This window comes from Schistocerca cancellata, chromosome 1, assembly GCF_023864275.1.
Source record: "Schistocerca cancellata isolate TAMUIC-IGC-003103 chromosome 1, iqSchCanc2.1, whole genome shotgun sequence".
Classification (NCBI taxonomy): domain Eukaryota; kingdom Metazoa; phylum Arthropoda; class Insecta; order Orthoptera; family Acrididae; genus Schistocerca; species Schistocerca cancellata.
Genome location: NC_064626.1, coordinates 1,019,557,173 through 1,019,571,162, shown reverse-complemented (window position 1 = coordinate 1,019,571,162; position 13,990 = coordinate 1,019,557,173). Strand labels below are relative to the sequence as shown.

At 38.4% G+C, this 13,990-nt stretch overlaps 1 protein-coding gene across 1 annotated transcript in view; it reads right to left on the bottom strand.

Annotated features, from left to right (window-relative positions):
- The window catches only part of LOC126162834 (aldehyde dehydrogenase 1A1-like), a 61,183-nt gene extending 48,833 nt beyond the window's left edge, over nucleotides 1-12,350 (bottom strand). The window contains exons 1-2 of the mRNA XM_049919599.1: nucleotides 12,240-12,350; nucleotides 50-154 (exon numbers count right to left, since the gene is read on the bottom strand). Coding sequence (XP_049775556.1) covers nucleotides 50-154; nucleotides 12,240-12,275 — 141 coding nt within the window. The 5' untranslated portion in view covers nucleotides 12,276-12,350. The remainder of the gene's footprint in view (nucleotides 1-49; nucleotides 155-12,239) is intronic.
- Between the last annotated feature and the right edge of the window lie 1,640 nt (nucleotides 12,351-13,990).

Below are 13,990 nucleotides of genomic sequence, written 5' to 3'. Positions count from 1 at the left end.
ACTCTCAGGGGCCATGTAAATTCTAATGAAAGGGAATGTAACCACTTACCTTATCTCCTTCTGAAACTTCAGCAATCTTCTGTCCTGTGGCAGGATTTATAACAGGAAACTTTTTTCCAGAGGCTGAATCAACAAATTCATTGTTTATAAAAAGCTGCAATAGAAAAAGAATTTAGATAAGTTTTGTGCACTGTGTTAAACATACAGGAAATTCTATATAAATAAGGACTATGGATCTAGGCAGGTAACAACAGAATATTTTACACTGGTTTCAAACTTCTGTAGACAAATTCATTTCCCTACAGTCCATCTTGAGTATGTCCCATACCTAATTAATGAACAGTACAGCAAAACACATGACACTCACTGTCTGCAACAGCACACTGACCATTTCAATTCTCCCTCGTAGCATTAGTTTTCTTGAACTTCTTATCCTTCAGTATATCCTCCCATCCCTCCACTGTTATGGATTTAGATTCTGCTAGCCTAACCTCCTCTCACCACCACTTAATTACCTCCTTGGTGTTTGCTTGATTTCTACCTTCTTTCATTATTCTCCCCAAAAGACATTTCCTCTGTCCTCTCAATTTATCATATTTTCTCTCTTTTCTTTGTGCTGCTATCACTCCCTTACCTGTAGTTGGCACTGTACTTATAAATTCACAATGTCGAGGTCCAACACTCTCTTATAAATAACTTCCTCCTTCCTCCCAGAAGAAGCAACCTGAGGCTCTCAAAGCTAGGTGTCTTGTTATTTGTTTTTTGTGCATTTCTAACAGCTGTACTGGAAATTGCTCCAGTTGACAGTAAGTAATAGCCAACATATAAGCCTATTTGAATTTAATGACTTTTCTCCATTTAATTTTCTTTTTTATGCAGTTAACTCCCTTAATTTATTTATTCGTAATGTTCCATGAACCCCATCACTAAGGACAGTTATCTGGAATATGGTAGGAGTCAAGGTGTACCTCAACAAGGACTTCAAAACTTACTCTATTTATTGTATTAGTAATAAAGCATTACTATACTACTATATACTATTCATTCATTTTCATTTTAAATTTGATGGAGTAAAAATACAAAGAAATCCACTAACTTGATCAATGTTACTGCTTTCATGACTATACTAAATATCAGCTACTTTAATATGTTTGTATCTGTTTTCAACTGCTACGATATGTTATTATAATCTGTTGACAGCTGCTATATGCTCTGTATCTCTTTACATACTGTTTTCAACCATCAAATTTACCACCTGTGTAATAAAGTGCTGTCAGAACAGAAAGTAATCCAATCACCAATAAATAAGAATTAAAAATGTGCTCTTTGTGAGCTTAATATTTACACCATCCTACTGATATTTATCAAAGTTTAGCAATTACATATACAGTGTAAAAACAGAATCCTGTTTATAACATATATTACTGCTTGTCATACACTTAATAGGAATCTTCACCCATGAGTCTATATATTAACTTGTAAGAGTGGCTAATAATATATGTTTTTGAAATGATGTGGAATTTGTAGTGCTTTATAGTTTACTGCTTTATGCCTGATGGGATCTAGTTACCTCCAGAATACCTTGACTCCAACAAGAAGCCAGATCAAAGAACACAGTCAACTGAACTTTTTTGTATATTGTAGGTCTATTTGTTTCATCCATATAAATCTTAACAGGAGCTCAGAACATAATTTATAATCAGGTGCAACAATTCTTAAAAAGGAAACTGAGAGTCTTCAGACATTTCCAAAAAATTAAAAGAAATATGTAGACTGCTAATACTGTAAATCTCTCTGAGCTATATCTGAAACAATTTTCACAGTTAAAACGGCTCCATTTGTTTTAGAATATTATTTGAGAAATAAGAATCAATGTACTTCAAAGAATTTTGAATATTGCTACAATCATAACATCAGCCCATTTGTTGTTTATGAAAAATATGGTAATGCTTACAAAGCTTTCAATGTACATCTGAGTCCATCAGGCTGATGTTATTTGTTATGCATTGAGGAATTCCCATACACTGTGGTTTATTATTATTATTATTATTATTATTATTATTATTATTATTATTGTGTTTGTGTCTAATATTTTTGATGTAATGTATGAACAAAATAAGTTCATATCAGCAGGGATTTCCACTCTTATTGTGTTTTCTCCATCACAAATTGAATAAATTTCTGTTCTGTACATAGAACTGGCCTTCTTGATCCTATTCCTCTGATTTGTGATTATTGTAATTTATTTGGCCCAGTATGTAAAGACAAAGGAAAATGTGTACAACTAGATAACTAGGTCATTTTACAATTTTCTTTTTTGAAGCAATACTTTTTGCTGATTATGATTTAATAGTTTCAGTTATATTTTGAGTATACAAGGTAATGAGTATTTTGACCTCATTTATTGTTGATATACACAGTCCGACATTAATAATAGTTAGTTGCTAGTTATTTCATTAACAATATTTTTTTCAGTGTTTTAAGATATGTTTTGCATTGTTTAACACCTTAAAGACCCCCAACTTAGACATTACCTACAGAGTACATTGAGTGAATGAATGGTAAAGAACTAATAGTCATATGCAATCTATGTCCAAGTAAATTTATAACTACTTTAGTTCTGTAAGCTTTAAAATTCATACTCAACTTTGCTTATAAATAGTGCTATTCCCTTGTAAGATGTAGTTTCCTCTCTTGCATTTTTATTAGCCATTAATTCTCTGATAATAGGAATCACTCTCATAGGTTAGAGAATGGATATTAGGTGTAGATAATGAAATAACAGACCACCGTTTGTCAGTGGCAATTCTTGCAGACAGACAGCTTGTTGGTTGTCATGCTGACATAGAATGCAGCAGAGCGGTTGCAGCTCAGCTTGTAGATCACATGACTGATTTCACAGGTAGCCCTCACTGAAGTCTTCACAGACCTAATTATCCTCCCAACATTGTACAAAAACATATCTCCCATTCCTTATCTTTCCAGTCTCCCACCACCTCCCAAAGTCTCACCGTCCGGCCACCGAGGAGCATTCCGCTTGTAACTTAGTACCACCCAGGACTGGAGCAACTGAATTACATTCTCCACCAAGGTTTCAACTACCCCTCATCATTCCCTGATCCTACCCACCCCTCCCACACTGTTATTCTGTCATCCACCAAACCTACATGATATACTCATCCATCCCTACACAACCCCTGCTGGCAAGCCATTACCTCATGGCTCATACTGCTGTAATAGACCTAGATGCAAGACCTGTCCTATACATCCTCCCACCACCACCTACTCCAGTCCAGTCACAAACATCACCTATCCCAGTAAAGGCCAGTCATGTGATCTACAAGCTGAGCTACAAACAATGTGATGCATTCTATGTGGACATAACAGCCAACAAGGGGTCTGTACACAAGAATGGCCACTGTAAAACTGTGACCAAGAAACAAGTGGACCACCCTGCTGCTGAGCACGCTGCCAAACAAGACATCTTTCATTTCAACGACTGCTTCACAGCCTGTGCCATTTGGATGCCTCCCACCAACACTAGCGTTTCTGAATTGTGCATGTGGGAACTATCCCTGCAATACATCTTATGTTTCCATAACCCTCCTGGCTTCAACCTTTGTTAGTCACTGTCACTTCCCTGTTCCCTTTCCAACACTACACAGCCCTCATTCCACCAACACACCACCCAGTCTTTTTACTTCTCTCCTTTGCCGCTACCCCCCCCCCCTCCCCTCCCCACCTCTCCCCTGCCCACTGTCTAACCCACAGCACTTCACTGTCCACCATCTCTACCCTACTATACTTCCTCTTCCCCATCCCAGCCTCGTCATTATCCCCACCCAGTCGCCACTCTCATCATCCACTGGTGCTGCTGCTCGCAGTGTGATTTTGGTTGCCTGAGGCTGCATTTGTGTATGTGAATTGGATTTGTGTGTGTGTGTGTGTGTGTGTGTGTGTGTGTGTGTGTGTGTTTTTGTGTGTGCGTCTGTTTTTGTCGAAGGCCTTATTGGCTGAAACCTTTATTTGTGACAGTCTTTTTGTCGTGCCTATCTGCGACTTAAGCATCTTTGCTGTATGGTGAGTAGCAACTTTCCTTTTCCTAATATTGTTACATTCCATCCTGGATTTTCCATTGTTTGAATTAATGACATATCTGTTAGTTAAACACTGACTTCCAAAACTGTTATTTGCAGATTACCGAAGTAAGATGGTGGCCACCTGTGATAGACTCCAAACTGTTAAAACAAAATGCACAAACTGAGTAGAGAAGAACTGCTCCATGCTAAATGTCAGTTCATTATCCAAACTATGCATAGTTACTTCCACACAAATTCTCATATTATCTACATTTTTCAAGAAGCCACTGCACAACATTACTGCACTTTGTGATAGTTGATGACCTTTCTCACATTTAAGCATTGGCTTTGACTAGCTTCTGACAACTGAATGCACAGGAAAGGCAACAGCTTTTAATAGCTAATGATAGTTTAACAGTATGTCCCAGGATTTGTCATGAACCCATTTGCTATTCACAGGGAGTTCTTTTCAATGTAATACCCAAACTCATCTCATAGACAAAACTAAGCTTCAAAATGTCACCAGCTGTTCTCCACTTCTTTTGCACACCATAAAAAACTGCCTAAGATGACTGATGGCTTGGGTTGTTATTGAAGCTACTACTATACTTCACTTAAATAGCCTCTCTGTCAAGTAAGAACTTAGTCTAAGTCTAGTACGTTTTGAATGATTTTACATATTTTATGAAATTTTTCACCAGCTCTGATTTTTAATTACTTTGTGTTTTTCCCATAAATTCTCTGTTACTGTGTCGGCTGAGTCATTAGTTATATTTATGTTACATACACAATGTTTTTCTTTTTTTTATGTGAACCTAATTGACAGATAATGATTAGACACAATACATTGGTCAAATTATTTTGAACCATACAGGCCTACAATGTTTATTACTGAACTTAATCTAAATACAGTTATTTTGGGGGCATAATCACTGTAACACATTTTTAATCAGTAGGGTACTAGTTTCCTACATCAGCATATATATATATATATATATATACAACCACAAGTTAACCATATGGTATGTGGAAGAAGAAACCGACTACTACTAATCATTTCACTTTCTGTTCCACTCGCATTTTGAGTGATGGACAAAACGATTGTGCATGTAAAGGAAGTGGTGGTAATATGGCCCCTGCAACAAATATGGCCCCCCTTAATATCTTAATAACATTTAGCTGAACTCTAGTGGTGATAGCTGGAACTAGTCTACTAGTATCATCACTGGCCTGTAGGAGCACTGGAAGCAGATCAGTACAGTGGTTGAGTGACAGTGAGATTATATTTTTCAAGCTCCTGTTCAAAACTTTGAGAGGTATGTGAATTTCACTTTATTAACATATCATTATTGGTTGATACTTAGATGTAAGCACCATGCATACAACCTAGAAAGTATTGGCAACAGTTTCAAATAGATTAAAAACGTGTGGTATTATTTCGTTTAAGGTGACTGTAATATGGCCCCCATTGGTGCTTGTAATGCGGACCTTGGGGTCCATATTATGAGCAGTCCATAAAGTGTATTTATTTTTGTTTTCAGATGCCTAGAACTAATCTGGCACCTAAACCAACCCCCAAAAGGCAGGTGTGGGATAAAAACAAAATGTGAAAGGCTGTGTCTGCTGTCGTAGGTGAAACGATGGGAGCTAAAAAAGCACTGACCATTTCACTGTCTCAAAAACAACTCTGTGCTGGTATGTGTGTGAGGCTAATACCCCACAGGTGGTAGATGTTGAAACTAAAAAGCTTGGAAAAAAACCAGCTCTACAAGCATCCCTAGAAAATGAACTAGTGGATTATTTACAGTATATGGAGGCCAAATTCTATGGTTTTACTTGTATGGGTGTTCGAAAAATGGCCTACCAACTTGCAGTTAGGAATGGAATTGCAACAAACTTCATGCTGGAAGGGATTGGCTTGACCATTTTCTTCAATGTCATCAAGATAAGCTTTCAATTAGAAAGCCAACTTGAATGTCATATGCTCGAGCAAAAGGCTTTACCCATGAGAGAGTTAACTCATTCTACGACTTGCTACAAGCTGAATACCATAAACATAAATATCTTGAAGATCATGTTGTATGTTACATCAATCAAACAGGCCTTAGTGTAGTTCAGACAAAGACATCGCAAGTAACTGCAAGCAGAGGTAAATTGTTCTCTGACTGTTGCAGAGTGCGGGTCCCTAGTAATGGTCATCTGTTCGATAAGTGCAGGAGAATCTTATGTTCCCCCAATGTTCATATTCCTGAGAACGAATATGGCAGACGTTCTTATGAAAGGTGCTCCTCCTGGGTCAACTGGGAGAGCCCACCCATCTGGTTGGGTACAAGCAAACCTATTCATGGACTGGTTGAAACATTTTGTTGAAAAAATGGCTCTAAGCACTATAGGACTTAACATTGAGGTCATCAGTTCCCTAGACTTAGAACTACTTAAACCTAACTAACCTAATCACATCCATGCCCGAGGCAGCATTCGAACCTGCAACTGTAGCAGCAGCGCAGTTCTGGAATGAAGTGCCTAGAATTGCTCAGCCACAGCGGCCAGACTTTTGTTGGAAAAAAAAACCGACAGAGACTTCGCCTATTCTACTAATCCTTGATGGTCACTTCTCCCATGTAAAGAATACTGATGTGATTGATGTGGCAAGTAAAAACTTCATCACCATTGTGTCACTGCCTTCACACACAACACATAAACTGCAACCCCAGAATCATACTTTTATGGGTGCATTTAAGACTCACTACAGCGAGAATATTCATCAGTTGATGCTCCATGAAATCAAACCTGTTGGACCCTATGATATAGCATCTCTCTTTGGCAAGGCCTACCTCCAGTTTACAACTGGCATTAATGCAGTAAATGGGTTTAGGGTAACAGTAATTTATCCCTTAGAAAGAAATATATTTCAAGATGATGAATTCATCGCTGGGGAAGAAGTCCCGATTCCTACGCCTGCCGACCAACAGGAACCCAAAAAGAGTGTTGAGACTGAAGGGGACCTTGATGCTATTGAAATTGATAACCATGAGCCTATTAAAATTGCATTTAGTGTGTCTCCAAGGGATATGCATCCCATACCTAAGAAGATGAAAACATCGTCTCGTGGGCGAAAATTGTGTGTTACTAGTCTTGTGACAGGATCTCCGTATAAAAACGAATTAGAAGCTTGCATAGAAGAGAAAAAAATCTTCGTGGTCGTGGACGCGGTCGACGGAAATTAACAGTTATCAAAAGGAACGTGACTTATGATATATCACAGCCAACTTGTTCTGGAACTCAAACCCAAACTCGAAGTAGAAGGCGTGGTGAATCTGGCCGTGGAAGAAATGTTAGTAAGAATAGTCGACATTTAAAGAAAACTTTGATTAAGCAAGAAGAAATAGACAGTGATGACTCAGATTGTGTTGACGATGACATCATGGGGCTCTCAACTGGTTCTGGTCATTCTCCATATGACATTCCGGTTGGTGAACTCCAGCCAGATAAAGATGATGCTCTTTGCCTATTCCGTGACGGACAGTCTTCATATGATGTTCGTTGCGAATTATGGGTGCAATGCCTAATGTGCTCTTCATGGGCTCACAACTAATGCGCGGGGGCAGAGAAAGATGACTATGTTTGTGACTTCTCAGATTCAGATTCTTTATTCGTCATTCAGCATTATTACATGCAATAGACTTCATCAGCTCACTCAATCTATTAATTTTACAAAATAATTTTTTACATATTTGCATTGATATTGGGCTGTCGCTAGTACTGTGTTACTTTGTACTTTTATGGTTCTATATTTCATAATAAATACGTATTTTAATTAAAAAGCAATTCTTCGTTTTTCTTGCAGCAAAAAGTCCTTAAAATGTAGTTGCAGTCCATATTACAAACACCATGGGGGCCATATTAACTGTACATCTTGTTCGCAGTCAAATTTATCATCTTTGAGAAACAAAATAATAATAAATATATTCTGACATTTTAAGGAATTTAATCAATATAATGTCTTAGTTAACTGTCAGTAGAGTATAACTATATCAATTAAGATACTATTATTGTATTAGTGTACAATATTTTATTGAAAAACAAACTGGGGGTCCATATTACCACCACTTCCTCTACATTCGTACCACTGCTACTCTTTCTAATATTATTTTCACGGTTCTTTTGCAAAATATACGTTGGCGATGGTAGAATCGTTCTGCAGTCAGCCGCAAGTGTCGGCTCTAAATTTTCTCAATAGTGGTCCACAAAAATAACGACATCTTCCTTCCAATAATTCCCATTTGAGTTGCCGGAGTATCCCCGTAATACTTGTGTTTTGTTTGAACCTATCGGTAACAAATTTGGCACCCGCCTATGAATTCCTTCGATTTTCCTAAAATTCTACCAATAAATCTAAGTTGACCATTCGCCTTCCCTACTACAGTCCTTACATGCTCATTTCAATTCATATTGCTTTGGAACGTTACGCCTATATATTTAATCGGCATGACTTGATCAAGCAGCATACTTCTAATACTGTATTCGAACATTATGGATCCGTTTTTCCTGCACCTCTGCATTAACTTACATATTCTAGTCATACACTGGCCATTTTCAAAAGCCCCACATCTTATGCAGCAAATAGTGAACAGAGCATACATGACATGCATTCAACCACGGTATCATGTGCACTTTGTTCTTCATATGATGTAAGACTTGTGGTCACAATAAAAACCATGTTCCAGTATTGTGTCCTTCAAACATAAACGAAATTAGATAGTTAATGTTAAACACATTTCACCATAGATGTAAATTTGTTACTAACTCAATGAAATTAGCTGGGTTCTAAAACAAGTTGTTAAAGACAGTAGCATTGTGTCTTTCACCATTGCTGGGGACTGACTATTAGAAACATAGCAAAGCTGGGTGTCAGTGGCCTTAGGTATTCTCAATTAATGTCTTTTGGACTCAGACATTTATCTGAAGTCAGCAGTATAAGCTTAACTAGCTACAGTAGAGTCGGCGAAATAGCTTTCAGCTGCGAAGCACATATACCTGCAGGCGAAACAATGGTCTTCTATAGAACTGCAACAACAGTAAGGTGTCGTTATAGACAATTGCAAAATCGCGCTAAGTGACTGGTTGAGGCAGACGCGCGAAGCTGTTTCGCCAAGCCCTCAGTAACTGGCAATGATTTTCTTTCGTCGTCTCTATTTATAGTAGCAAACACAAACACACTGCAGTTGAGCTTAAAAATTATATTTTTTTCTGTTTCTTGAATCCACCTTTAGTGATGACCCAGGTAACATACCGTTACTACAAACTGTGTACTATATAAAGCACCAAAATTAAGAGAAATCTGGGCTCAAGCAGAGGCATAACAGGCAGTCAATCTCCTATCTCGCCATCCTTGAATGGGTTGTAGATACAATGTTAAATCCTAATCTCCCTTACTTCCTACCAAGAATGGAATAGGAAAAGTAGTTCATTATGCTGGTACATATTGTTCTGCCTGTAGGTACAATATGGCGTTTGCAGAGTAAAAACGTATATGCAGCTGTAAAAAGACTGAGTTAACTAATGAAATGATTTTAAAGGATTTAATATATCTGAAGATTTTGCTACTGAAAATCCGTTTTAAAGGAGTTTAAAAAAACTGAAAAGAAATAATGTTAGCAAAGCCCGAGTAGTCATTACAGCAAACCTGGGAAAATTCTCTACTTTCTGTCCTTTCATTTGTTGCCTTCCGATCATTTTTTTTTCGCTTCCAGAACAATTCCGGCGTAGTGCGTTAGGATACTTAAAGATTTAACATAAATTGAACATTTGCCTCCTCATCTTTAATTTGCTTTGATTTGTTACTTTGGCCTACCCACTTAGTAATGCTTGCTGGTCGCTCTTATGTCTTATTGAGCTGCTCTACCCTCGAATGTAGTAGGGCCTACGGAATGATGTGAAACAGACCCACTCCTTTCAGTTCTGTTCTCACTGATAGCGTCCTCTACAATGCTTTTTGGGACATGTAGACTGATATTGACAGTTTTCTGTTTACTCCTTGTGTTATTGTTATTGTGTGGTTATCAAGCAATCATAAGCATGCCGATATAATAGGGCATGTATTTTCATTAAATAAAACTTCACAAAGTTTTTCATGTTAATTATGCGGTATTAAAAATGTTCAACAAAAGGTATGGCCCCAAGACGTTTAATAAATGTTAAAAATAGAAGTAGTGCGTGGAAATCCAGAGTCAGTGAAGTTACATGAGTGCCGAGTTTATTTTTTACTTTATTTTCGTCAGTTGATTGCTCGCACGTGCAGGCCGCCGTTTATTTTAACGTTCAGGCCCAAAAATGAGTGTTACAACCTCATCTAGACTCCTAGTATTTGAAAAGTTGCTCGGAGAGAAAAATTATTTCGACGTGGAAATCTGACATGAAGGCATAATTGAGCCAGCCGGTGTGGCCGAGCGGTTCTAGGCGCTTCAGTCTGGAACCGAGCGACCGTTATGGTCGCAGGTTCGAATCCTGCCACGGGCATGGATGTGTGTGATGTCCTTAGGATAGTTAGGTTTAACTAGTTCTAAGTTCTTGGGGACTGATGACCTCAGATGTTAAGTCCCATAGTGCTCAGAGCCATTTTTTGACAACCAAATTAAGTAATTGCAAGTCGATAGACGAATACTGCGATCGAATCATAACGACCGCTTTTAAATTAAATGAAATGGAGTAGACTACCTGGCGAGTGAAGAGCTCATAGGAACTTTTCTACTGGCTGGGTTAGCCGATCGTTAGCAATCTATGATTATGGCTCTTGAAAACAGTGGCGCAGGTAACACCGGAGATTCTAATAAAGTAAAACTACTACAAGACGTCAAACCTGAAGAAACAAATGGTAATGAAAAACCGATGTTATATCTCAATAAACTAAGTCATACAGAACTCATTATTAAATGGTACAAGTGCTACAAACAGAACCATACTGCAAAACCTTGTTCTAGCAAGAGCGAAAAAGGAGGAAGCTCGTCAAAAAATAACGATAAAGAAAATGTAACAAGAAAACACACAAAAAAGCCTTTCTTGCAGCACCTTCTTAACAGCCTCAAGAAAAGGGGGTCTGGTATTTAGATCCTTGTGCCTCGATACTTACGACTAACGATGGAGAGAAGGCTCAGTGGAAAATGGAGTTCCCGGGAGTGAAGAGCGCATAGGAATCGTTACCAGCCTATGATTACGGCTCTGGAAAACAATGGCGCACGTAGCCTCTGACATTCTATTGAAGTAAAACTACGACAAGATTTCAGACCTGAAGAAACAAACGGAAATGAAAAATCGGCGTTGTATCCCAATAAAGTAAGTCATACAGAACGCATTATTAAATGGTACAAGTGGAACAGATTCATACTGCAAAACACTGTTCTAGCAAGAGTGAAAAAGGAGGATGCTCGTCAAGAAATAACGATAGAGGATATGCAACCAGAAAACAATCTGAACACAAGAAAGCCTTTCTTGCAGATGATCCTTAAAAGTCACAAGAAAGGGAGGTGTGTTATTTAGATTCCTGTGTCTCGACTGATACGACTGACAATGGAGAGGAGCTCGATAATACCAAGCCACGTAAAGCTCAGCGATCAGCATATTAGGTGATGGTGTAATAGCAGAGACCTCTAGATCTTTCCATCTGACCTATACTGTAGAACAGTAGAAGCAGAAGCGTCTGACGTTCTTTACATCCCAAAATCTACCGTGAATTTGCTCTCAGTTAGTAAAACTGTAAGCAAAGGGCAGTAAACCCTTAATAAAAAGGGTCGACTAATCTGCGATCTAGAAGGTGATCTAATTGCCAGAGTATCGTCTAAGAATGGTTTGTATTGTTTGAATACAGATAAAATAAGTAGGGGAGTGACTGTACAGTTGAACTTCACATTACGAGTCGATATCAGTTTAAGGGGATGTGTGGGATTTGTAAATTGATACTGACAGTTTTCTGTTTGCTCCTTGTTGTTTCTTACCTTGTGGTCGTCAAGCGTTCACATTTGTGCAGTCATAGTAGTGCACATACTGACTTTCATTAAATAAAACATTCTTTCATAAAGTTTTCAGGCTAAGTGGATTAGAAATGCTCTCCACTGAATGTTGTTAATTTTGTTACTTAAAGTGGTCCCAAATGATGCACATTACCTGTGTGTATTTGAGTGCTGGAACTTTGTCAGCCATGGTGAATAATGAGGGAAGGTGGGACAAAGACTGTCACAAATCGGCACAACCTGGCAAGAGAGGGGCGTACTGACTGCAGACAGATTTCTTGCCTAGTTTATAAAACACTTGGAGTTACGTAATGCCCGTGACAAGCATCAAAAAGATAAAAGGAAGTCGGTTCAAAGATAAGTAAACTCTACGTCTGATAGGCCTACGGAGAGATGTAATCACAAGACACAATGCGTCACATATGAAGGCCAGCTGCGACTTTTTTCGTCTTCATATGAATTCCACAAGTCACCGTACGGTGCATGGCGAAGGTCATGCAGCAAGTATGGGCAACCTTTGGCGACCCGTGGACCTAATTCACAAACTTATTTAGGGGCGAGGGGGGCAGTCCCCTTTGAAAACTTCAAAAATCATTTTTTTTTTTTTTTTTTTTTGCTTAGGATCTTCTCTGGGATGTCTATTGTAGCGTTCATCCAAAGTTCTCCAGAAATTCCGTTATCGCGTTACAAGGCGATTTGTGAAGTGCCTCGGCTCCGGACGGATATGTCAGATACCGAAGAAACTGGTGACCCTTTTAATTCGACATGTTATCACTTGACTTATCGGAACGATGCTTCGGATGTTAGACTCAAAACACCGACGGAAGTTTTAACGGTTGCGGCTGGTCTCGGAAAACCATTCACAGTGGGAAAAAATAGTCGATATCGCGGCCATTGTGGCAGTATCTAATTTCAACGTCGGCCTAACAGGCGTTACGGAAATTATGAAAGTACTCGAACGTGAAATCGGACCAGCCTGTTACAGCTTCTACACAAATGCAGGCGAAACGCGTATCGAACGAACAGAGCAGCATTTAACTACCAAAGAGGACCATAGGACCACCATGGCCTCGAAGAAGATGGAAGAGGTCCTCATTTTGGATCTGGAAGGATTTCTGTATGGTCGATGGATCGCTGATTAGATGTATGTCTAACTTAACTAAAAAAAAAATCTAACTCAAAACTTAAAACTCATTTTTCTCGAAACCGTGTTTTTCAGATTGGCAGGAAACGTAACTTTAGAGTAGTATGTACGATCTTGATCAGATTTTAGTGCCGGCATTCTAAATTGAGTTCTCTGACACCATACGTAGTAGTTTTGCGATATCTTCATAAGTTTATTTTCGGTGCAAGCTTTTTTTCCTGCGAAATAAATGACATTTTGTTCAACGTGTCAGCATTTTGTTAGAACTTAATATTTCCAGTAATTATTCTAAGTATGCTGATAGAAAATATACTGAAAATGACTTATACATAATTATTTTGCTACAGGTCTAATAGGAGAGCTTCGGGAATTCCCCTCGATGACCAGTATTATGAATGCAAGGATCCTTCCACCCGGTATAGTGTTTACAGGTAGCATCCGATATGGACACAAAAATGATTTGTTAAAGATAAAAGTATAAGGAATATAACTACTGTATATCATCAGATTTAATACGCTATTACCTTTTATTTTACTTCAAACAAAAAAATCACAAGTATCACCTATTTTTCAGATGTTCAGTGACGACCCCTCACGCGTCGACAGCAGCACTCCTAGCGTATAAAGTAAAAACTATAGTGCCCGTGACATTGACGTCATTGGGTGCGCGCCGATACGAATGCCACTCATTTCCCGACCGCCACACTAATAAATTATGCCTCAAAACTCGCGTTTCTGGGAGTATATTTATTTTATGTTCA